Source organism: Benincasa hispida, chromosome 10, assembly GCF_027475165.1.
Source record: "Benincasa hispida cultivar pf3 chromosome 10, pf3_genome.v1.1, whole genome shotgun sequence".
Classification (NCBI taxonomy): domain Eukaryota; kingdom Viridiplantae; phylum Streptophyta; class Magnoliopsida; order Cucurbitales; family Cucurbitaceae; genus Benincasa; species Benincasa hispida.
In genome coordinates, this window is record NC_143487.1 from 19,198,220 (window position 1) to 19,224,881 (window position 26,662).

Here is a 26,662-nt window from a genome sequence, read left to right on the forward strand (position 1 = left end):
ACATTTTAAAAATGTTTTTAAATTTGAAGAAATATAAAACTCAATTGGATATCAAGTAAGCTTGTTTTTAAAAAACAAAAAGTTGAAAACCAAAAATAAAAAACCAAAAACCAATCGTTTTTTAAAACTGTGCTGGTTCTCATAATTTATTATCTGTGTTTTCATATTTTCTATATAAATATTTTAATTTTTTATCTAATTTTCCAAAAACAAAAACAAAATTGAAAATTATTCTTTATAATTTTAGAATTTTGGCTTTCATGTTGAAACACTTCTAAACATATAAACCATAATCAATAGATGAAAGTGATGTTTATAGATTTATTTATTATTATTAAAAAAAAACCCAAATAGTTATTAGACAAGACCTTTTAAAAAAAAAACCTTGATTTTTAGTTTTAACAATTGAGATTATTTTCATCTTACTTAAGTGAAAGATTTGTAGTTTCAGCCGATTCCAAATTTTGAAAACAATTACAATTTTTTGTTTTTTGCTCTCTCTTTTTTTCAATAGTTTTTCAAAAAATTGGTTTGAGGTTTGAAATTAATATTTATGTAAACGGTAAATAACAACATAAAGAGAATTATAGACAAAGTGATGCTTATAATTAATCTTAACTTTGAAAAGTTAAAGTCCCATTTGGTAACAATTTCACTTTTATTTTATTTTAAATTAAGCCTATTTTCTTAATCATTTTTACCATGTTTTGCATGTTTCTTAAGTATAATTGTTGAATTCTTAGCTAAATTCTAAAAACAAAAACAAGTTTTTTAAAAACTATTTTTCAAAATTTGCCTGATTTTTTTTAAAAAATAATTAGTAAAAAAAACAAATAACAAATAAATAAATTTGGATGTAGAAATAGTGTCTATATATTTAATTATTTTTTTTAAAAAAGAAACAAAAACTAAAAAATCAAATTGTTACCAAATAATATATAATTTATTATCAAATCGGACCTTAAAATTTTAACCGATAGAAATATTATGAGTTTGAGGTTTAAAATAATATACCATTTTTAAGTTCCCCAATATAAATGGATTGTTTTTTTTTAAAAAGTAAAATATTATATACAAAAAGAGTTTATAATAGGCATTTTTTTCCCTCAATAAAAATAATGTTAACTTGCCATTTGAACATAGGCATAGCTATCAATTAGTCATATTCCTAAATAGATCATTCCTCACACAATTTTCAGAATAAATCGATAGCTCTCCAAATAATTGCGAAATCTTAATTTAATTTATTTTAGTATGTGGGTTGGATGGATTGATTAAAAATTGTTATTAAGTAGAGTAAAATGGCTATTTAATGGTAAGGAAATACAAGTTTATTGAAAAACAATTGAATTTTGACAACCTATTAGAAACGCCGTCAATTACAAATATGTATTTGTTAGAAAAGTGGTTGTCCCACATCTGACAGATTCAAGGAAGTGATAAACTCTAAGTACTATCAAAGAAGCCTATGATTTCAATTTTCCATTGTCCCAGTTAGAAACATTTTACATTCATGTGTGTTAATTTTAGTTAATTTCTATTATTGTATTTTCTAGTTTGGAAGTGAAAAAGTTATAAGTGGTACAGAAGTTTTGAGTGAGTGTTTTTTAATTGGAATCGTGAAAAATAATTATACTACGTGGTTGTAACATTTTTTATATAGTGGATTTCTTTTTTCGTGGATTGTGTTTTTAGTTCGTAGTAACGATAGGTCTTTCCTCCACAAAATGTATCTTATAAAATTGATTGAATTTTTGGAACCACTATATATGGGTCTTTATGAAATTTCACAAATATTTAATCTTCCAACCCCTGCACATCGTATAGTTAATCAGTTGAAATATTCCTCTTGAAAATAAATATGACTTGACAATTTCATAGAATTTTTGAGATGACATTAAACTCCACCTAACAGGACTTCTGATTTGATTCAATAGAGATCTCATAGTCATGGCTATGAAATATTAATTAATAAATGAAATAAAAAACATCTATTAACCTACCATACAAAATAGATAAATAAATATACAAAATAAAAACTTCCTAAATAAATATTCAAAATGCCAATTACAAAACTCCCACCAAGACATTATTATAAATAACTCCAACTATTTAAACTTTATTCTCAAAACCCTTGTTAGTTTTTTTTTATTTTTTTATTTTTAAAATTAATTATCCATAGGGACAATTATTAATGTAAATTAACGGAAGAAAAAAAAAAAGAGAGAGAGTTAAACAATACTAAACCTGTCGGCAATTAGCTTTAAAACTGCAAAAGTATCTCACCAATAAACTAACTACTAATATTAATTAAATGTTAATTAAAGAGCGTTGATATTGTAAGGTTAATTAATTAGTAAGCCCATTAACACGTTGGATGAAACGTCAACGTTTAGAATTAGGTGTTGCAGCTAGCTGGTTTCTATCTACGGATGCTTCTTCTTCAACATCTTTGTCAATAATAATAATAAAAAAAATATATTATTTGACAAAATATACATAATATATATATTCACTTTTACTTATTAATTATTATAATAATAATAATAATTATTTCCTTTTTGCTACCGACAATGCGGGAATAAATTTAAAATGATTAAATTTGTTTCGTTTGGATTATATTACATTTTTCTGACAGTTGCAGACTTCATACTTTAGTATTTTTTTCTTCTTCTTTTTTTTTCAGGGTTGAGATTTAATAGATGTTATATTATTGGGTATTTTTACACGTAACAGAAATATATTAATGGCCTCCTGCCTTTATTGCCTCTAAAGTCTAAACATATGCTTCACGTGTCCAGTTTACTTAAACGTACCCTTTTGGAAGCCCCCCCACCCTCTTTTTTTTCGAGATATATATTAATTTTTTCTTAAATTGAATTTTTTAATGATTGTCATTGAGAATCGAGGATTGAATAGTTGGAATTGAAGATTTTTTTTAATCAATAATATGTGAAGTGGAGGATAGAAACTCTGATTTTGAAGTACACCATACATACTTAATGTCAAATGAATTATGTTCATTTTAATGTGGATTTCTAGAATTAGTTCAACCGAATTATAATATTGTATTATTAATTTTACTTATTCTTCTTCTTTTTTTGTCTTAAAATGAAATAATGAAAAATGTTTAGTGTATGTGTACGTTGGTTATATCAATCTCATGTGTAGTCTGTGTTCGTCCATCAATCCAACTATAATTTTTTAAAAGATATTTGTTGTGTGATAAGAGTGGACAGTGACAAATAAATGCAGTCTAATATATATATATATTATTCTTAGCTCACGTTTACCAATTTGTTACGAGAATTCATGTATTTGTAATGAATTCTATTGATAGACTAATCACAATGACCAGAATCGCAAATGTAATTATATTAATTTTGTATTGCATTTTACTTAAAAGTTATGTAACTGCCATATTTATCGTCACTATTATCGTTTTGACCCTTAAATGTAACAGTACGATAATGACAACAGTAAATATGATAGATTCACAATTCTCATGTTTTGTAATAGTACAATAATGGTAACGCTGACGATATCGACTAGTAAATCTCACATATTTTTTAAATTTAATTGAATTGATCATCTCCCACGCTTAAATTGAATTGCATTTTTTGATTATAAATTTGGAAGTGTGCTCCACATTTTATTTCGTCATCAACACAAGTAAACAAATCAAATGACTTCTTGAAATTTATTACATTTTTCACAAATAAATGTGACTTTATTTTAAAATAATTGATAATTATTCTCTTACATTTGTGGATAATTCTTTTAATTTAATTAATTGCAAGACGTTATTGTTATTGGCATTGTTGATGAAATTAATTAGAGAATATGAAGAAATAATATATAGTTTTTTGTTGGTTAACAAAATATTTTGCTAGGAGTTGGGAGTAGAGAAAGTGTATGACAGCTGAACGTTCAAAGTGGGCCCAGAATGAAGGACTGAGCAACGACTATTATTTAGAAATAGAACACGTGTCACAATGACGTGGCAATAACGCGGGCCCACTTCCCCAACCCCATCTGCACCTAAATCTGGGAACATCCACAGGTACCTCAATGGAATCGCACTATAGAATCTCCCTTCTCACTCAAAAATTAAAAAGAAAAATAAATAATAAAAAGAAAAGAAAAGAAAAGAAAACACCCATTCTTCCCAAATAACCCCACTTTCTCCTCATATTACTATCATGCCCTCCCATTTCCTTTTCCCCTTTCAACATGCATGGTGCGTGCCTTTCGTAATATTGAAATTAACGGGAACAAAATAATAATAATAATAAAAGATTACTTACAAAATACTCTATTTTTAAATATATTTATAATACATAACATTTCAAAATTATCATTAAAAATGTGTGATACATTTAGAAAAAAAAATCGAGAACTAAAATGGTGTGATAATAATATGAAACATAAAGGTTTAAGTGTAGTTTTAATTTTTTTTAAAAAAAATTTTCTGAAAAAAGTGTAATTTTTTAAAATTAAATTTAGTCCTTACAAAATTAATTATTTTTTTTCGAAATTGAAAAATTTAAAATTAAAGAGGAAAAAAGAAAAAAATCGGCCAGCCTCCATATATCCTCCATTACTGCTAGATTTATTCCTCTCTACACCTCCGGATTTTCCTCCTCCCATTTCCTTTCTGGATTTCCTCTCTCTTTCTTCTTTCTCTCTTCCCATTTTTTTTGTCGGTGCGGTGCAGATCTTGGAGCTTCCATTTCATCGGTCGATTCCGAGTTATTTCGCCGCTATAAGTTTTAAGGGAATTTGAGATTGAGGGGATTGAGTTTTTTTCTTTGGATTCAGATAGATTTGGGTATACGAGGTGGTGGAATTTGGAAGATAATTTTTGTTTTTCTAGATCTGTATTGACTATTTTCCGTCGACTGTTACAGGAGGTGTAGATTTCTAGGTGTCATTGGTATTCTGTGTGTAAAAATAGAAGGGGGGTCGTCGATTTGCTTTAGGTTTATTGGGTTTTGGTTTGATGGAGGATTGGGGAAGGTTGATGGAAAACTGGGCTTCTGGACTTGTGATCCGGTAGGTAGACGGGCAACAGCAGCACAAATGTGGCTGAGTTTTTGAGAACCAATCGGTTTCTGCTTGGTCCGTTAGTGACTGTATTTCCTTTTTCAAAATCTTTTGAAACTGTTCTTGCTTCAGAAATTTGGACTTCCCCCACCATTTTGCCCAGAATGCAGCAAGATCAAGGCAAAAAGGTGATTCTCTCTCTGGACTAGCTGATTGATGAAACTTGAAACCCCTTTTGTTTCTTGTTACGAGAAGGCTTTTGGTGTTTCAGTTTGTGGGTTTTTGCAAGATTTGTAGATTCTGAGAGAAGGATGAACTTTAGTTAGTTGTTTATTCATCTCTATGATTTCTGTTAAATCACATTTAGATGAAGTCATGATGTTTGTCCGAATTCAGATGTGCAATTGACATGTTAACTGGGTAAATATGATCTGTTTTAGCTGCTTTAATTGGGAATGTAATTGAACTTCTCATAATATCTTTAATTTCGTTGATTGATCACGGTCAAAATGAGCGAATTCGTTAATTGATTTGTACCATTCTGGATTCTGGCTTGGGGTTTGGTGTTTCATGGTGGAAAGTAACCGTTACAAATGTCCTGTTGTAGAAAACATGAGCTTTTCCCTTCTTTTCTGTGACTTTATTCATCATGGCTAGACTATAGTGTATATTGCATTTTCCAAACAGTGGGGTATTCTTATCTAATCAGTTTATGCAACAGAATTCAACCGAAGTGGAGTTCTTTTCTGATTATGGCGATGCCAGTAGATACAAAATTCAGGAAGTAATCGGGAAAGGAAGCTATGGGGTTGTCTGTTCTGCAATTGACACGCGCACCGGTGACAAGGTTGCAATAAAGAAGATACATAATATTTTTGAGCATATATCTGACGCGGTTAGAATTCTTCGTGAGATAAAGCTGCTTAGACTTCTTCGCCATCCTGATATTGTTGAAATTAAACACATTATGCTGCCACCTTCAAGGAGGGATTTCAAAGACATCTACGTTGTTTTTGAGCTGATGGAATCGGATCTCCACCAAGTTATTAAAGCAAACGACGATCTGACTCGAGAACATTATCAGTTTTTCCTTTACCAACTTCTTCGTGCATTAAAATATATCCATACAGGTGCTTGTCATGCTTTGATTTGTTTGGTACTTTACTATATGGGTTGACTTTCTAAAATCTTAGCATAACTGAAAATGGGCGGGCTTACTGTATGTAAGATACCATTATAATGTTGTTTTGATCTTACTGTCTTAAGCTAATTGCTTTCATCTTCTTTATATGTTTCTTTACTTCGTTTCCTTCCATGATTGACCTTTTTTTTCTTTTTACCATGACACTCGAGAACTGTGACTGTTTTAAGGTTTCATAAGATCTTATGGTGGTCACATCTGACTCAAAGCTTCATTTTGCAGCTAATGTCTACCATCGTGATTTAAAACCAAAGAATATATTAGCAAATGCAAATTGTAAACTTAAAATTTGTGATTTTGGATTGGCAAGAGTTGCGTTCAGTGACACACCAACAACAATTTTCTGGACGGTATGTCATTTTATCAAAGATTTACCACACTTTTAATATAATTTATTTTGTCCTGGTTTGAATAATAAAACTAAAAGGCTTTTGTATTTGATTGAAACATAGGATTATGTTGCTACAAGATGGTATCGAGCTCCAGAGTTATGTGGTTCATTTTTCTCCAAGGTATGCTTCATCTAAAGTTTCTTTTCTGTAATTGACTAGACAAGACTGCCAAGACTGCCACTTGCCTAGTGGATATTTTGCATGTGTGAATGTTGCTTGATTTACTTCATTTGTGTATGGTCATTGCTATGGAAGAGTTTGTATGAAAGTCCGTAACATGCTATGCTAATATAATCGTGTAATATCCTTTGGGAGTGGAAATTAACATTTTTGTAGCTTCTTTGATGAAATATATATACCAAGACAGCTGTGGGTTGGAACTCTGTATTGTAATTAGTATGTGGGTTATTTCTTAGAAGACGGCCGTGGGATTGGTAATGTTTGGATATTCTCCTTTTGAGTACAGGTGTTGTACATAGAATTGCAGTTCATTTATGAAAAGTGAGACCACTATTCAATGTTTTTCTTGTTAAATGTTCAAATATTTATTAATTTATTACTGGCGACTTGGTTTCTGTCTTTAAACTCTTTTATTCTTCTTCCTGAGGATTAGCATCACTTCTATCATTTTTATTTTTGGAGTTAATTTGACGTTTATTCTTCTTTAGAACTCATCATTTGTTATTTATTTACAGTATACACCTGCAATTGATATATGGAGTATTGGCTGCATATTTGCTGAAGTATTAATGGGGAAGCCACTTTTTCCTGGTAAAAATGTTGTTCATCAGCTCGATTTGATGACGGATCTCCTTGGAACTCCTTCATTAGATACAATCTCCAGGGTAGGCAAAATATTCAATTCTCAGCACTATATTGTCAAAGATTCCTTGGTTTTTATCCAAAATATCTTTTCTTCCATATCCATTCACGATTATAGTTGTGCAATGATGTTCTGTAGTTAACAATGTTCTTCTATTGAATTTAGGTACGTAATGACAAGGCCAGAAGATATTTAACTACTATGAGGAAAAAGCAGCCGGTGCCATTTTCTCAAAAGTTCCCAAATGCAGATCCTTTAGCGCTGAGGCTATTAGAAAGATTGCTTGCTTTCGATCCAAAAGATAGACCAACTGCGGAAGAGGTATTGCATTTTCCTATAAAGTTCATCATCGTTTTACTTCTATTGTACTTTCTCTCATAATGCCAACGCATGAGCTTTTACCTTGCTGGACGTTCTTGAATACGCTTATTTGGAAAGTGATTTTTATGGTTATATTGGGGAAAGTTGAAACATTAGCCCGGTTTTCCTGTCAGGCACTGGCTGATCCATACTTCAAGGGATTGGCAAAAATTGAGAGGGAACCTTCCTGTCAGCCAATCACAAAGATGGAATTTGAATTTGAGAGGCGTAGGGTCACGAAAGAAGACATTCAAGAGCTAATCTTCCGGGAGATACTAGAATATCATCCTCAACTACTAAAAGACTACATGAATGGGACTGAGAGAACAAATTTTCTATATCCAAGGTTCAAATGATCATAATAATTATTTTTTCTTTGGGGGGGTTCCCTCTAAAGTACTTCTTACTTAGTATTCACGCAACTAATGATTTATTGCAAATGTATGTGCAGTGCTGTGGACCAATTTAGAAAGCAGTTTGCACATCTGGAGGAAAATGGTGGTAAAAGTGCGCCAGTAATTCCTCTTGATAGAAAGCATGTATCGCTTCCAAGGTAAAATATGATCTCAAGAGAATTTTTTGCACGCCCCCTTAGTGAAAAAAAAACAAAGCATTTCATCAACATAGCACAATACCTTTGATGCTGTTGGGAATATCTATATCGATTAGCTAGTATTAAAAATTCAGGATGTGTGGTTTTGTATGGATCATGTGTTCTATAAATGCAAACATAAAACGAAATGCTGAATGGACGTTATACCCTGGTGGGTGATGGATCTCAACAAGTACCATCCTAAACACGTGCCATCACAATTCATTTGAATACCCTTCACTAATGTATTAGTCTTATTCCAACCACACCGTGCTAAACACATGCCATCCCTTTTTGTACCGTGATTTGGTTGATGTTTTATTTCTGGAAAGAGTGTGCTTTTGCTGCTCAGACTTCATTGACTTCTGGATTATTGTTTTGTAACAATTATAATGTACAACATGGTTGTTTGTGTTTCCTTTGTTTGATCATTGATGTACATACATGGACGTTTGATAAAACCAGGTCAACAGTTGTACACTCGAACCCAGTCTATTCTAAGGACCAAGTAAACAATATACCCCTCCAAGATGGGAAGATCTCCGAAGAGGCATACGGCAAGAATTCTCGAGATAGTGAAGGCCGGCTAACAAATATATCGAGGAACATGCAGGCTCAACAAAAAATCCCTTTTGGTACGTGTGCAACTTTTCTTGTCTTTATATGTTTGACATTACCAACATCAGATTTGATTTACTGATTCCTCGACCGTTTCACTTCAGCAGCTAAGCCTGGAAGAGTGGTTGGACCAGTTATAGCAGACGAGAATGGGAGGCTAGTGAAGGAACCATATGATCCAAGAACGTTGATCAGAGGTGCCATTCTTCCTCCCGCATATCACTACCACCAAAAACCCATTGCTGGAAATCAAGAAAGATCTGCAGCAGAAACGAAACTTGATATTTCTTTAAGGGCTGCTAAGCAATCATCCCAATGTGGCATGGCTTCCAAATTAGGATCAGATATAGCCATCAGCATCGACTCAAACCCCTTTTACATGACCCGTGCTGGAGTGAACAAGGTCGAACTCAAGGACCAAATATCCATCGATGCAAACTTTCTACAGGCCAAAGCCGCCCAATATGGTGGACTTAGTGCAACAACAGCCACCGCTACATCGGTTGCTCACAGAAAGGTGGTTGCCGGTCAATTTAGCATGACGAAGATGTACTAATAAAATGTATAAGTTGATCAGTGACGGATGCTTTGGCAAGTAATCCTTCCTCAATACAGATGCAAAAGCCATGGATGGATGAAACAAGAACTCAGAGGAAGGTGGCCGTCGGCTCGGCTGCTTTGTGTGTAATAGAGATGGAAGAGAGAGGTTAGTGGCCTCACTCATGAAATTAGATTTATCAGGTTATATTAAATGCACAGTTAGCCTGTAATAAGAAAAAACTGTATCTTAGAAACAAAAAAAGATTATAAAAAAAATGTACACAGTACATGGAAACTGTGAGTAGTAAGCCCCCAGTCTCTTGCTTTGTCTATAGCCTCCCCCTTCAAAGCAGGAAGTGACACCTTATCTAAATCCCAATACAGAAACAAAGTTATTGATGTCTGATTTTATGAATTCATGTTCTATTTCTGATTCAGCAATAAGAAATTATCTCATTCTAGTATCTTGGTTGATTGTGATTGCATCAGCAAGTGCAAGTTCTAAATGTTTGTTCGTTCCATGAGATGGAGATGAGATTTTTATGGGATCTCTATTTTCATGGTTTACAAAAGTAAAGTGGATGAAATTACTTGATTAATCAATGAATTAAAATTACTTATTGGGCCTGTTTGTTCAAGTTGAGCTGAAGCCTTTCTTGACTGATTTGTGAAGGGTACGAGTGTTGGCAATACGGAGTTGTGTTTACCCTAAGGGAATCGTACTAAATCAATGGTTATCTAAAAGGTGGATTCCATTTGATTATTATGTTTGATGTTGTTTATTTGTATTCTGACCGACACTTAAGAGATGATCTTATCATTGATGAGTAAAGGATATTTTATCCAATTACATTAAAAAATTATGTTGATGTTACTGTTATGATTACTGTTAGGAGCCGTTTGAATTGAAGTTTTTTCAATGTTCAGGAATTAAAGTACTGAAAATCAAGGATGACTGTTTGGTTGTGCATGAGAAAACAATGTCTGGAAATAGCATGTGTGGGAATTAAAGATAACTAAGGGAAAATGGTGGTAGGAAGGGGAAGAAGTGAAAACCCATACTTCTCAATGGGTATGTAATTCCTTCACTTTGTGGTTAAAAGATGCCTAGGAAATGTCTTTTTCAAGATAAATAAACAAAGTCTACCAACCAAACATAGACTTTGTAGACTTTGTAAGCCCATTTCCATTCCCACCCTCTTTTCCCTCCAACCAAACAATCCCTTATAGTATGAGAATTATGACATTGTCATATTTATGGTAACCGTTTGAAGTGTAGTGGTAACAAATTTATAGTTCTAAATAAACATAATAAAAAACAATCCAATTACCTTTAAGATTGTGATCCATTATGATAACATCAATTTTTATTAAGAATTGATAAACGGGACCTTACAAATAATTTACATGTGGTAAGAGAGACTCATTGCATATATCTGAACTACCATGCTTTGGTCATATGGGTGAAAAACGTTCTATTGAATTTCGTGAATTTACTGGTGGACGAGGAGTCTAATTCTAAATAATAAGACTGAAATGGTCCCAACTTATTAATGGTAATGATTTTGGCAGGCTTAATTAGAAAAGTAAAGACTGTCTTATTCACTAAATTATATTCAATGTTTGGTTCACCTTTGATTTTTAGTTAATTTCCAATCACGTCCTTAATTTTCTTTTACCAATGCTTAAAATTTATATTAAGGGCCTATTTTGATTCACTTGAGATTTTTTTTTCAAAAAACTAATTTTTATCTAAATACTTTTGATAAAAACTGATTAAATACATTTGAAAAACTATTTCGAATGGTTGTCAAACACTCTAATTTCTTCTAAAATAACTTATTTTTTAAATTGAACACTTAAAAATATATATTTCCACACACACCCTAAATTATTATATGAGATTTAGAAGAAATGGATTTTGTTGATTTGCAGGTTGGATTCTCTTTATGAAGTCATCATATTGTATATCATATATCACATCTCAAAATTCATTAATAAAAAAAAATTCATGAATTATCTGAACTTGACAAAGGCATATCAATTTTTACCTAAAACTTAGATAACTGTTGCAATTTCTAACTTCAACTTCAAAAAATGTTATACATACTATATTATGGTAGGTTTTCGTTTGAGAAATTACTAAACAAAAGTAATTTTATGTGCATCTAATTAATTATAATGCATATATTTGGTAATAGTTATTTTTGTCCATTAATCATTTTAATTTTGTACAAAACTTGATTGAGAAAATTAAAAGGATATTGTCCTTTTAGAAACTATTTAGGAAAATATTGTTGTTGGTTTTTTTAAATAGGTTGAATTTTGAATGCTCGACCTTTTCGTTATTTTTGTACGTCGAACTTTAAACCCTCGACTTTGCCCTAACATTATTATTGAGTCTGTTTAATATTCCGGAGACCTTCATCATAATTATTTGATGTGGAGAGAACGAAAGACCTTCCTCATAACACTCATAATTATTTGATGTGTTAAAAATAATTTTGTATTAGGAGAGAACGAAAGAGGGAAGAGTAAGAAAGAGAGCGAGATCAGAGAGAACGAGATATTGAGAGAGAGTGAGAGCGGGAGCGGAGAGAACGAAAGAGGGAAGAGTAAGAGAGAGAATGGGATATTGAGAGAGAGCGAGAGCGGAGAGAGTGAGAAATTGAGAGAGAGTGAGAACGGAGAGAGCGAAATCTAAGAGAGCGAGAAATCGAGAGAGAGCGAGAGCGGAGAGAGCGAGATTTTGAGAGAGAGCGAGAGTTTCCAATTTTTTTCTTTTTAACTTGGGAGTTTCCAGCTTGATATGTTATCTTATTCTTTCTAACCCATTTAGAAACACACTCATTTGGATAAATCTTTTAGAATTTAACTGCTATTGCTCGTAGATGAGGCCATTTCATCTTTTTGGTTCATCATATTCTTATGCTTTTTGATTGTTGCTTGACATCATAAAGATATTATTATTATTTATAATTAAAAAAAAAAAACTCCATCAAAATCTTGACCTCACTACTGTGATTAAAATTTCTGTTCTTTATATCAATAATACAGTCTTATTTATAGACTTGCATGTGAAGGTTTTGAGTGTTGATTTGATTTATTATGTCCCCAAATTATTATCTAAAATATGTAAATTTGAATATTGAAGTTTTTTTTACCTAACTTTTTAGATTTAGACTATCTGATGTTACTATTTATGTCAATGACATTTAAAAGCTTCTATATCAAAATAATTACTATTCATAATATATAAAAGAATAAATTAAAAAAATAATATCTCATAAAAATAAAAAAAATTAAAATTAAATATCTCATTTATATAAAAATAATAACAAAAATCAATGTGTCCTACAAGGTGGACGTCGCTGATTTCGAGCTGGTTGTCGTCATCGATTTCGAACTTGAGGTTGCTCGGGTTCTTTTTGATGTTGCTCTGGTACCTTTGCAGGCGCTTCATAATATAAATATTCATTATGCTCTCCACGACCCCGACCATGTCCATGCACGTATGAAGACGAAGGACCAGCCTCTGAGTCATAATGTCTTGAACCAAATGCTGGCATCATCGAACTAGCATAATCAGTTTGACTCTACGTCTGCATCATAGGGGGTAACTCTTCCACATCATGTACAACCTCATCAAACTTATCCTCTTCCCGAATAGGTCCTCTACGTTTAGGAACTGGTAGAGGCACAATAGGTATATCGTACATATAATGAATTTCCTCCATATAGCTTTGGTTGTCACTACATATAGCAAGAACCTGGTTCGGATCATTCACAATCTCATGGAGTCTATAGTTGTTCGATCTCTGTGAATTATAAAATAATTAGACAATATTTAGTGTTCAATCTCTGCCCTTCTAGGGGGAAGTGAAGTTGGTAAGTTGAATACATCTTGGTTCTACTCTAATAGTGCTTGAATCAAGACAGGTAATGCAGGTTGGTCTTCTTTCTTTCTCCCTTCCTCCGTGCCATCAAGGTCTTCAAACTCAAGATGCTGGTAATCTACCAAGAAGCAAATATCTTCCTCATTCCACTTTTTACTTAGCATTTTAAAGGAAATTTCAGCCTTAGTGAGGGAGGGATCCCCTTTTAACATGATAGGTGCTCCATTCGACCAAAAAGCTATTGTTAATGAAGGCCAGTGGATTCCCATGAACTCAGTGGTACATAGCCAGGGCATTCCAAGAACTAAATTCATCCTTCCTAACTCTATAGCCAAGAAATCAGCCTTCACCATTAAATTTGGAAGTGTGAGCTCTACCCCCTTGCAAATACCCTTTCCCTTAATTTCACTTCCATTTCCTATCACCACCCGAAACCTCTTCTGTTGTTCCAATGGTAATTCCAGCTCCCTAACCGTTTCTTGATGGATAAAGTTGTGAGTAGCTCCCGAATCAATGAGGACTACCACTTCCTTGTCCCTGTTTTTTCCCTTGAGTTTCATTGTTCCCTTTGCTGAAAAACCAAGTAGGGAGTTCAACGATAGTTCCACCTTTTCTTGTACTTCACCATACTTCAATTCCACCGGTCCTTCTCCTTTGATTAACTTCTTTTCCTCCATTTCCTCCTCTTCATTGGCTATAAATAGCATGAGTTGTCTATTTTCTTTGAACTTACAGCAGTGTTCCGGGGCATACTTTTCATTACAATGGAAACAAAGTCTTTTATCAAGTCGTTCTTTGAATTCGAGGCCACTTAGTCTCTTCATTAGGACCTCCTTCTTGATGGGAAGATTCTATTTTGCAGGAATGGGAACTAACGGCTTCATGGGTAATGCGATTTGTTTCATGGTTGATTTGTCCATAGGCTTTCCCTGACTTTTATTACTAGATTCCCCTCTGTTCATTTGGCCCATCTTCTGGTTTTAGCCCATTGCGGTCCAACTCTTTCAAGGCCAGCTTGAGTGCGATGTTCTGGTCATTCACCAATTGGGCTTCCTTCATAAATTCGTCAAGATTTTTGGGATTCCAGCTAACCACTTCAGCTTGCAGCTCTGATTCTAACCCGTTCAAGAATGCATCCTTCAGTACTTCCTCTGATAAGTCCGGCAATGTAGCAGAATAGTTGACGAATTTTTTTACATATTCTTGGTATGAACCCTCTTGTCGAATTTTCAATAACCTCGCACATAAGCTTCCTTCTCCAACCCTCCGGTAGTGTTCAAATAACCTATGCTTCAGCTCTTCCCATGTAGTAATGGCCCTCCGGTTGTTACTCCATCGGAACCAATCAACTTCATCATGGGCAAAGCTAATCACAACCACCTTCACCTTCTCAGCATCAGAGAGCTCATGAATTTCAAAGAAATGCTCTGCTCGATAGACCCACGATTCCGGGTTGTCACCTGCAAACAAGGGCATTTCCAAACGTTTATACTTACCTCTGTCCAAGCTGCCTCTGCTGGGAATATGAGAAGATTCGACTTCCTCTGTCTTTCCTTTCGACTTGAGATTGCTTCCTTCAGTTCGCATTGATTCTTCGTTCTTTCGAGCCATGTTATTCTCTCTAACCTCCTTGGTCAGCTTCTCCAAGTTCTTGCACAGGCCGACAAAGAGATCCTTCAGCCCTACCATTTCCTTCTCCGTAGCCTCCATCCTCTCTTCTAATTATTTTTGGGCCATGGTGCGCGTTTTCCTCAGGGTTGCGGCTCTGATACCAAATTGTTAAGCCCAGATTCTTCCTACCCTTCTCCCAGATCGAAAGAACAAGTAAATAAAATCAAAGAAAGAAATAATGGCAATCAACACTTCTTCCAATCTTTATTTATTTACCGAAAATCAATCCTCTCAACCCAGAATTACAGATGAAAAGAAATATAACCAAACCGGAGAGAAAACTAAAATACTCAGTGGGAAAAATTCGAAAACTAAGAACAGTAGCTTCCAACCTTCAATTCGAGAGGTGCTGGATCCATTCCTGGAAAGACGAACTTCTTTGCACACAAAATATTTTCTCTGTCTTCTTTCTCTTTCTCTTCCAATTTATTTAATCCCCTTGTAGTCCCACCCCCCAACGGATCCTCAACAGAATTGCCCTTTTTTCCCATATTCTCATACTTCACTATCTCTCTAACTAACTCTTGTGGTGTTTTTACCTTTTTGTCCCTCCTTTTGTATGTGAATATAATGGGAGGCTTTAAACAAGCATGCTCCATCCCACGAATACCGCCCTGTATCATGGAGGTTAGTTAACAGTGGCAGGAACATCAAGTGAACAAAATGAATTGATTTATCTGAAAACAGACTTCCACCCATCATTATGCTCGCGCATATCTTATGACGGTTTCCTCGTCTGCATCATCTGTGAGCTCACAAAATTGTGTTCCTAACCATATTAAACTTAACCTCGATCCTTTAATCTTGTCGGCAGGTGGGGTCGCACCGAGGTACAGTTGACAAACTTCTAACCAGTCATCGTACATCACTTTGGTGACCGACTCACCGTCAACAGGTAACCCCAACAACACTTCTATGTCTTATAGAGTGATAGTGCACTCTCCAACAGAAATATGGAATGTATGCATCTCGGGCCTCCATCTCTCGACCAAGGCTGTGATCAGATGCCAGTCCAACTGAATAAATCCTAATATGGCAACCTCATAGAATCCAGATGTGCGCAGTAGCGGTAGTATTCGAGGGTGGAGCGGGATAGTGCACTAGAGAACTACCTCTCGACGCCTGCAAGATATTTCTCCAGTAGTATGATCTCGCCATACAACAAACGATCAATGAATGGACTGGTTGTACAAAACATCGGGATCAACAGGTCTTGGGTTTAAAGCCATGATCTGAAAAAAAAAATGTTTATTTCTCAATTAAGAAAATGTACAACTTAATTAGAAGAATAATGTACAACTTAATTAAACGAATAATGTAAAAGTTAATTAAAAGAATAATGTAAAAGTTAATTAAAAGAATAATGTACAACTTAATTAAAAGAATAATGTACAAGTTAATTTTTAATGTACAAGTTAATTAAAAGAATAATGTACAAATTAATTATTAATGTACAAGTTAATTAAAAGAATAATGTACAACTTAATTAAAATAAAAGAATAATGTACAAGTTAATTAAAATAATAATGTACAAGTTAAATAAAAGAAAAATGTACAACTTTATAATAAAAAAAATTGAATATACAATAAATTTATTTACTTTCCATAGATAGAGTGAGATTGTAATCATTACTTTCCATATATACATGACCAATGAGAAAAAAAGCTAGTAATCATTAATGGAAAAATAACAACAATAACAGAGAGAGCGAGATATTGAGAGAGAGCGAGATCTTAGGAGAGAGCGAGATTGAGAGAGTGAAATCTTAGGAGAGAGCGATAGTCTTCACTTTATTTGAACTTTCCATAGAAATATATATAAAAAAAGAGATAGTCTTCACTAATGAGAAAAAAGAGCTAATAATCATACTATAATTGAATAATCATTAGACTATAATTGAATATATTAGATTATTATACTATATTACATTCTCGCTCTCTAAATCTCGCTCTCTCCAACATTCTCGCTCTGAATCTCGCTTCCTCCTAAAATCTCGCTCAACATCTCGCTCTTTCCTACTATCTCGCTTTGAATCTCGCTCTCTCCTTAATATGCTTCAGCCTACTTATGTTCCTTGTCGAGGTTGAAGTTTCGACATGTGTCTTCAACCTTCGGCAACTTAATATACAAAATTAGTGAGATTTCTGTCCCTTGTCGAGGGTGGATGTGTGTCGAAACTTCAACCTTCGACAATCTAAGCGAGATTCGCGAGATTTCCCTTGTCGAGGGTTGAAGTTTCAGCCTATGTATTGTTTCCAAGTTTTTCTTTGTTTGTCGAGTTCTCAACGTTTGACCTCCACATTAGTCGGGTTCTCAACGTTCGACCTCTAGCCTCGAACTCCCAAAATAACAATATTTCTCTAATAAGTTTTGAAAACAACAATATTAATATTAAAAGTCCGGTTTTTGTTTCATATCTAAATACTAAAATTTACACATAAAAAGAGAGAGAGAGAAATCCACGTCATATTTAATGAAAATTTAATTATATTACTAATTAAGATAAAGAATTTAGGCTGAATACATATTTGATAGAATTTGAACTTATATTCCAATTAGTTACTAATTAAGGTTATAATTTGATTTACTTATGAAAAATTATAATTTAAATTGATACATTCTAAAAAGTAATTTAAATTAAACAATTATTAGTTTGATGTTTTAATTGAAATAACTCCCAAACTCACTAGTATGAATTAGTCTTTTTTTCAATATTTTTTAAAATTTAAAATTGAATTATTTCAAAATATTGTAAATTTGAGGAACACAATGGATATAGAGAAAATATAATATAATAATAAATATAATATAATATAATATAATAATTAAAATTATGAAAATTTAGTTAAAATTTGAAGTGGATTTCTCACCAATGTATGTGCTTTTAAGATCCATCAAATGTCATTATTTACAGGCAAAGTGACAATTAGAATGTGGTCTTATATGGACACCGAGCATGAATAACTACAAGGCACATGAGCAACAAGAAGATTGACACATGACTTTTAGGACACTAAGCAATGGGCATCTATTTATTTATATAATATTTATAATACATTTAAAATACTCCTTCTTAGATGCCAATATACATATGAAATATGCCTTGTTAAAACCTTACTAGGAAAAATTCAATGGAAAAAAAACCCTAATGAAGGAAAAAGAGTACATATTTCATATAATATATACTCCTAAAAGAATACAATATATTTACTCCCGCTCGTGAAAACATCACTTAAGATCTCTGAGTCGTTGCATTCCAATGTTGTGCACCAATTTTTCAAAAGTTGCGGTTGATAATGCCTTTATAAATAAGTCTACCAGGTTATCCTTCGAACAAATTTGTTGTATAGTAATGTCGTCATTTTCTTCAAGATTATGAGTGTAGAAAAGCTTCAGTGAGATATACTTTGTTCTACCTCCTTTAATATATCATTCTTTGAGTTGGGTTATGCAAGTTATGTTGTCTTTGTAAAATATTGGAAGATTTTTATTAGAAGACAAGCCACATGTTTCAAGAATGTGTTGAGTCATTGATCTTAGCCATACACATTCTCGACTAGCCTCATGTATTGCAAGAATTTCAGCATGATTTAAGGAAGTAGTTGTTATGGTCTGTCCCATCGATTACCATGATATAGCAATTCTTCTACAAGATAACCTGTTTGAGATCTAGCTTTGTGTGGATTAGATAAATATCCAGAATATGCATAACTAGGTAAAAATTTGATTTATTTGAATAAAACAAACTCATATAGATTGTTTCTCGGAGATAATGAAGTATATGCTTAATTATGTTCCAATGTTTTTTGTAGGAGAAGAACTATATCTATCTAATAAATTTACTGAAAATGCAATATATGGTCTTGTATTATTAGCTAATAAATATTTGACTCATGACCATAAGCTAATTGTAATGGTGAGTATTTATAATAAGCTACTGGCGTAATGCGTATAAGTGATGTTGCATGCAAAATAGCATATCCCCATACAGATAAAGGAAGCTTAGCTTTCATAAGTAGTGGTCTTGCAATTAATTGCAAACATCTTATGAATGATTTTGTTAAACCATTTTGTAAATAAACATGAGCTACAGAATGTTCAACATTTATCCTATATACAATAATTATAAAAAACTTGGGATGTAAATTCACTAACATTATCAAGATGAATGGTCTTAATTGTATAATCAGGAAATTGTGCTCTTAACTTAATTATTTGAACAAGTAATCTTGCAAATGCAAGATTTCGATTTGATAATAAGCACATGTGTGACTATCTACTTGATGAATTTATTAATACTATAAAATATCTAAACGGTCCACATTGTGGGTTAATAGATCCATATATATCACCATGAATTCGTTCTAAAAATGAAAGTGATTCAGTTCCCACTTTAGCTGGTGATCATTTAATTATTAATTTGCCTTGAGAGCAAACATCACATGATAATTCATTAGATTGAAGAATCTTCTTGCTCTTCAATGAGTGTTCACTTGAGTTCTCAATAATTCTTCTCATTATTATAGACCCTGGTTGGCCCAATCATCATGCCAAATAGCAAATATATCTGGATTTATGAACTTCGGGTTCATTGTTGTATATGTTTCAATTACTCGTATGTAAGTATAAAACAGTCAAGAAGATAAAGCATGAAACTTTTCCAATATACGTTTTTCATTTGAGACAATAGAGGTAATATATAGATATTCCATATTATTTTTATTATCGGTCTCAATATGATAACCACTTCGACGTATATCTTTAAAACTTAGAAGATTTCTCTTTGATTGACTAAGAACAATGCATTATCAAATATAAGTTTTGTTCCTCTAGGCAAAGTAATGTTTATTTCTCCAAAACCTTTGATCAAGTTTGCAGAACCTGATATTGTATTTACTTTTGCTTTCAGCATTATCATTTTGGAAAAGTATTTTCTATTTGTAAGTATTGTGTGTGTAGTTACACTGTCTGCTAGATATAGATCTTCTTTGCTCATTTTTTAATCACCCAACAAATGAGAATGATTCATGTTTCTTCATTAAAAGAAAATAATTATAATAAGAAAAACAACACTTAAAATATACAAAAGTTATTAAGAAAAACCATGTTGATAGATAAAAGAAAACAAAAACATTAAGTTTAGATATTCTCAAAGTCAAAAGAAACACTTGAAGTTCCATCAACTATGCCAATCTTCTCTTCAGGAGATCTAAAGAAGTTTTCCAAATCCAAATTTATCCTGGTATGCAAAATTTGCTTCCACATTTTTCTGTTTTTTCTTCAGAGAGGCTTGATAGAGTAAACTAAGTTTTTTGACGTACGATAGGTATGTGACCAATGCCCAGTCATTCCGATGGGAAGCATTTATTTCCAACACTCTTTGACTCTTATCTTGTGGAGCTTTTCCTTTGTGATCATCATTTTGTGTGGTTATTTTGAAATTTGAATGATCAGAACGACCACCACAAAAATAATAATCATTTCTTCCTCTGCCACGACCTCAACCTCGACCATGATTATTAACATTGACAGCATCCACTTCAGGAAATGGTGTTGTTTCAGTTGGTAGAGATTCGTGGTTCTTCATCAATAACTCGTTATTTTTTTCGGCCACAAGAAGTCATAATTTTAGTTCAGAATATTGTTTAAAACCTTTTTAGTTCAGAATATTGTTTAAAACCTTTCTCTCGGTATTGTTGCTGCAAGAGCATATTCGAGACATGAAATGTAGAAAATGTCTTCTCTAACATACCAACATCAATAATTTTCTCTCCGTATAACAAAAATTTTGAATTGATTTTAAATAATTCGGAATTGTAATCACTTACTGATTTAAAATCTTGTAGCCTCAAATGCATCAACTCATAACGAGCTTTAGGAAGAATAACTATTTTTTTATGATCATACTGTTGAATGAGAAATTTTGGATCAATCACAAATTTCCAAGTCATTTACTAAATTAATGATAAAATTCCAAAATATTAAATTTTGGAACAATTAGGAATTGACATGTGTCCCGAATTGAAGTTGAAGATAAATTTCGATGACGCCATGTGGTTTCATCATGGTCTTTGAATCGAATAAGATTAATGTGACCCAATTTGATATACTTATTTGGGTTAAATCCAGTCGAGCCCAAAAATAGGCTTAATTTGGCCAAAAAGCCAAAGTAGGTCTAAGACTAACTATTTGGGCTTAGGGGCCAGGCCCGTGGACCAGCCAAGCCCAAGCCCACGAAGCCCACTAAAGAACTCTATAAGTAGAGGAGAAATCCCAGAGAGAAGGGGAAACAATTGGAAGACTCCTAGACTCTTGAAGCTGCACACTCTTTGAAGATACAAGTCTCCTGAAGATACAAAGACTCTTCCAAGACTTCGACTTCAAGAACGTCATGTACTCTGCTCCTTTAAGTCAAGCACACACATTCAACTGAGAGAGAATCAGAGGATCAAGTACTAGAGATCAAACCACATCGCATCAAATCAACATCAACACCAACTCAAGTTCACTCCACGAAATAAGTTTCTCCAGAAACCTCGTGCGTACAAATTGGCATGCCCAGTGAGACCTCCCTACCTCTCATATATCTCTCAACATCCAAACAAATCAATGACACCAAAGAAAGATGCATCTAAGGTAACTGCTGCAAATGACTCCTACACGAGACCTATCACCTATAGTCGTTCAAAGGAGTGATGCAGAAGCAAAAACAAGGTTCTGTCATCGAGCACAACATCTTGAGGTAGATGATAGAATCTTCTAAAGGCGGGATTTTCATCAAGGAGAATCCACTGTTTGATGCCTTTACTTATACCCCCAATAAGTCAAAAAAGGAATCATACCTAGATGTGATTTCTGTCATGATGACGGACGTAACAGCTTAAGCGGCCATGGCAGAATGGAAAGAAAGATAAGTTTTCTGATGAAGACCGTTGAGGAGAGAGATCATGAGATCACTGCCTTGAGAGAACATATGCAGTCTCGAGAAGTTATTAAATTATGTCAAGCTTCTATTGTCAAAGCAAATGATAAAGGGAAGATCGTGTTGCAAGAGAATCAATCGCAACAATCAGCTTTTGTTGCTTCTCTGCCAATTCAACAGCTACAGGATATGATCATGACCTTCATAAGGGCTTAGTATAGAGGCCCATCTCAGACCTCTTTTATGTATTCCAAGTCGTACACCCAGAGAATCGATAGCTTGCGAATTCCTGTTGGATATCAACCCTCGAAGTTGTTGGGATTGGTATCTTAAATCTCCTTGTAATCTCATAGTTTGTAAACTTTGTATAAACATATTTTTGTTAATAAAATAAGTGTTGTTTTATAAGCATATACTCAATCTAATAAACTAAGATCCTATATTGTTTTATATAATTTAAACAAGTATGTAGAGACATACAAGTGGATCTTATTTAAATAATAACCTAAACAGATGTAGTAGATGGATAAGGCTGGGTACCTTATCCTGGTGACACTATGGATACGGCTCGCTTTGTAGGTGTTACAAGTCTTCTAAAGTGCTACAAATGATCTGATCCTGATCATTTATTTAAAGACATGTGAGCGAGAGTATCCTATACAAAGAGTTTGAATAAGATCGGACTACGAAATGATTAATCTCTTTATATAACGTCATTAATAATAGAGACTTACATTTCACTAGGATGACCATAGGTGACATGACCTGAATCCAAGGTGAGTTGTGAACTCATGATCATGAAGGCGGTCCTTTGATCTGTATGGGTGAGAGTGACCAGATTGCCAATTCAATAAGCCTATAATTTTGGGGATTCGTTTGACTGGGGAGCTGGGAACACAGCTATCTTTGCTCTTAAGTTAGAACAATTAGGGTTTCATCCTTTCCCGATGCAGGGGCAAGTAGATAAATTGCTCATGATAGCTTGTAAAAATACAAGTTATCTTTGCTCTTAAGTTAGAACAATTAGGGTTTTTAATGATAATCTCTCCTCTTTTTTAATATAAACGCATGGATTTACCTAAACAATAGCAATTTCATGTAAAAGAAGTTTATCACTGAATATCGCGGCGCTAACGCACTGTTTTGCAGGATTTCAATGCAAGAACTGACATTAACGCATTAGACAAGTGTCGCAGGAAAGACGCTAACGCATGAGCCATGCATCGGAGGGAGTTTAACGCATAGAAGATTCATTGCTCTGGACTGATTGTGTCACATCACCACTTGCAAGCATGGGCACCTGTAACAGGCGGTGTCTGAAAAACTTCCAGCAACAGGTGGCATCTGAAAAGCTTCCAGTGGTCAGGCGGCCAACCAGGACATGGAGTTTAATGCTGACCAGGGCATGGACTTAAATGCTGCCCATCCTCCAAGTGGACGAGACCAACGCCTATAAATACTTGAAGACCCTCCAGAGTTAAAAAGTTCAGACATTAGAAGCTTCCTACTCTCTGTAAAATTGTCGACTTAGTTTAGTTTGTAGAAGGTGTGCCGAGGTGTAAGACGATCGAAGGAGCTTAGAACCATCACCACCGCCAGCCAGGGAGTGGAGAAAGTTATTCTTGAAGAAGATACTTTGTCCACTGCTCATACAAGTGATTGTACAAAACAAGATTGAGCCAAAGAACTACTAAGAGATTGTATTCTTTGGCTTGACTCAGTTTCCCTCTTAATATCATTTTCATTTCATTTCGATTGAATATAGTTCTTTGTAAAGACTCATTGATCCTTTATAAAATTCATATATTTGATCCATCACTTTTGCTATTGTTCATCTCCTGTTATGTTGAACGCATTAGTACTTCATGCATAATTCTGTTCCAACGCCTAAACCAACTTGACAACTTGGTGAAATCTTCTTAAACTTAGTTGTTCGAAAGAATAGCTAAGCTGCATTAAGTAGAATGCCTAGTACAACTAGAGATAGACTTACTGGTGTTTCTTGCATTCTAAGTTAGACGCATGCACCCTAGAGATAGGCTTGTATGTTATTCGCATTGAGAAGTGTTGAATAAGGTCTAACGCATGAATAGAAAGATAAGCAAACTATCCCGTTTCATCCACATTACATAAGTTGTGTGCAATTATCTTTAACCGGCGTGCCCACTTACTTAAACTCCATTTTCACATGATCCATCGTTTTTCACTCAACTCTTTTGTATTGTCTTGCACAGGCATAGCATGTTAGTGTAAATAATATATCTTTCGCATTTATTTAGGAAAAACCTCCTACTGCAAGTATGACGCATAATCTGTGTTTAGTGAAACTGAATCCTTGTGATCGACCCTAGACTTGCCAGGAACCTAGATTAGATTTATACTCGGGTTTAATCTAGGAAAACTTGAACGTCATTATAAGGAGTTGTGTGCTCTCTGTGCATAATACTAACGCCCTAACGCGTTGCATTTATTTAAACGCATCAAGGCATAACGCAACACTTATACTAAGACTTTATTCTTCCAATCTGTTTTACTCTATACACTCCTAACGCACCTCACGTTAGCGAACGAACAGCTCCCTTAAGGACTGATTTTGGGGCTTGAACATAGTGGCCATACCCTCTTCTGGCTTGAGGGACTTGGTCATAGTTGGACTATGACTTATTGTTCATTAGAAGGATTAGTGGTACTTAAGGAGTTAGATGTAACTGCAGGGACAAAACGATAATTTTGACCCAGCTGTACTTACGAGCAATTTGTGAAGGGCCATCGCATTGTTGATTGGTTATATCCAATGGAAAAAAAATTTATCTATAGTGCGAATAGTGCAGTTGTCGATCTTTAGTGGAATGACCGAAAATTAACGGATGTTGAGTAATTTAATTAAAGAGTTTAATTAATTATCCAAGTACCGTTGGAGCTTCAATCTACAGGTCCATAAGGTCCCCTCTATAGTTCAACAGAGATTTAATTGAAAATTATTTTTGGATTAATTTGAAGTGTTCAAATTAATTGAGGGAATTAATTATATATGATATAATTAATTATATATGTGATATAATTAATATATTGTATTTGATGCATTATAATAGAAGGTAATATGAGAGGAATTTGAATATGATTCAAATACTAATTATATAAATGAGATTCATATAATTAAATTTAATATAAATATGATTTATATTAAATACCGTAAATAAGTTGAAAGGAATTAAATATTTGGACATGATCCAAATATCAATTATATGAATGATATTCATATAAGTGAATTTACTATAAATGTGATTTATATTAAATGCCATGTATAGTTAAGAGAAAATGCATCTATAGGTTCTATTGTATTTTATATAATATGTAACTATAGATTATGTGTTATATGGGATATAACATATAATTTATATACATATAATAAGGTTGTCATTATATGTATAATTATTATTAAATTAATATTAATTAATTAATAACTCCCTCCCTCTATTTTCTCTCAACCAAATACATGACGAAAAGGGTCAGAGAGAGAATGATAATGATAATTCATCTTCCTCCATGAAACACCGAGAGAAGAGTTCTCTCTGGAACAAATGAAAAGAGAAGAAAAATTTCTTTTCCTCCCTCTCTTCCTCTTCATCTCATTCCCTTTTCCAAAATCCTAAGGTAGAGCACACACCTCCTGCCATTCTCAATCCTAAGGAGAATACAAGAGGCTCCGTTTTGTGATGTCTCTTTTGGATTCTTGAAGAATAGTCTTCAAAGGTAAGGGTTTCTAAAACCCTAAGTTTTCCTTTATTAATGCTTGCTATAGTTTATGTAAATGCATATCTTATTCTTGATTTACTGTAAAACTTATATTCAATAGAAAATGGATTTGGGACAATCTTGCTTCTGCTCAAGGTTCTCTCCTCAATAGAGTTCCTTTAGAAGTTCCAGCAATTCAACGGAGAGTGCAACCCAAAATAACATATTGCCCACTTTGTGGAAACATGCAAGAATGTAGGAATAAGGGGAGACCTGTTAATTAAGCACTTTGTCAGAACCCTCAAAGGAAACACTTTCGATTGGTACATTGACTTGGAGCCTAAGACAATTGAAAACTGAGAGCAACTTGAAAGGGAATTCCCGAACCGCTTCTATAGCACTAGACACACTGTCAGCATGATGGAGTTTACGAACGCCAAGCAATAGAAAGGGGATCTAGTCATCGACTACATCAATCGATGGAGAGTTCTGAGTCTGGATTGCAAAGACCGACTAACCAAACTATCTACTATAGAAATGTGCACCCAAGGTATGCATTGGGGACTTCTCTATATTCTACAGGGAATAAAGCCCCGTACTTTTGAAGAATTGGCGACACACGCCCATGACATGGAACTGAGCATCGCTAATAGGGGAACAAAGGATTTCTTGATCCCTGAGGTGAAGAAGGATAAGAAAGAGATAAAGAGCGTTGAGAAGATTGTGAAAGGCGCCAGAAAGGAATCGATGCTCATTAATGCAATCCTGCTGAAGTTTTCCTCGAAAGGGAAGGAGAAAAATATTGAAAAGAAGGACGATGGAGGTGAAAGACTTCGTCTAACTTTGAAGAGAGGTAGGAAAAAGT

The 26,662-nt window shown here is 33.7% G+C and overlaps 1 protein-coding gene across 2 annotated transcripts; it reads left to right on the forward strand.

The window, feature by feature from the left end:
• The first annotated feature begins 4,362 nt into the window (after nucleotides 1-4,362).
• LOC120088131 (mitogen-activated protein kinase 20-like) lies at nucleotides 4,363-10,036 on the forward strand. 2 transcript variants are annotated; one of them, XM_039045217.2, is made up of 10 exons: nucleotides 4,363-5,234; nucleotides 5,768-6,176; nucleotides 6,470-6,597; nucleotides 6,700-6,759; nucleotides 7,335-7,484; nucleotides 7,628-7,783; nucleotides 7,957-8,168; nucleotides 8,274-8,375; nucleotides 8,880-9,049; nucleotides 9,137-10,036. In XM_039045217.2, the coding sequence occupies exons 1-10, from the start codon at nucleotides 5,211-5,213 to the stop codon at nucleotides 9,586-9,588; spliced, it is 1,863 nt and encodes a 620-aa protein (XP_038901145.1). In that variant the 5' UTR covers nucleotides 4,363-5,210; the 3' UTR covers nucleotides 9,589-10,036. The 2 variants fall into 2 exon arrangements, with proteins under 2 accessions (XP_038901145.1, XP_038901146.1); XM_039045218.2 differs by having other exon boundaries at nucleotides 4,578-5,234; nucleotides 9,140-10,036.
• The last annotated feature ends 16,626 nt before the right edge of the window (nucleotides 10,037-26,662 follow it).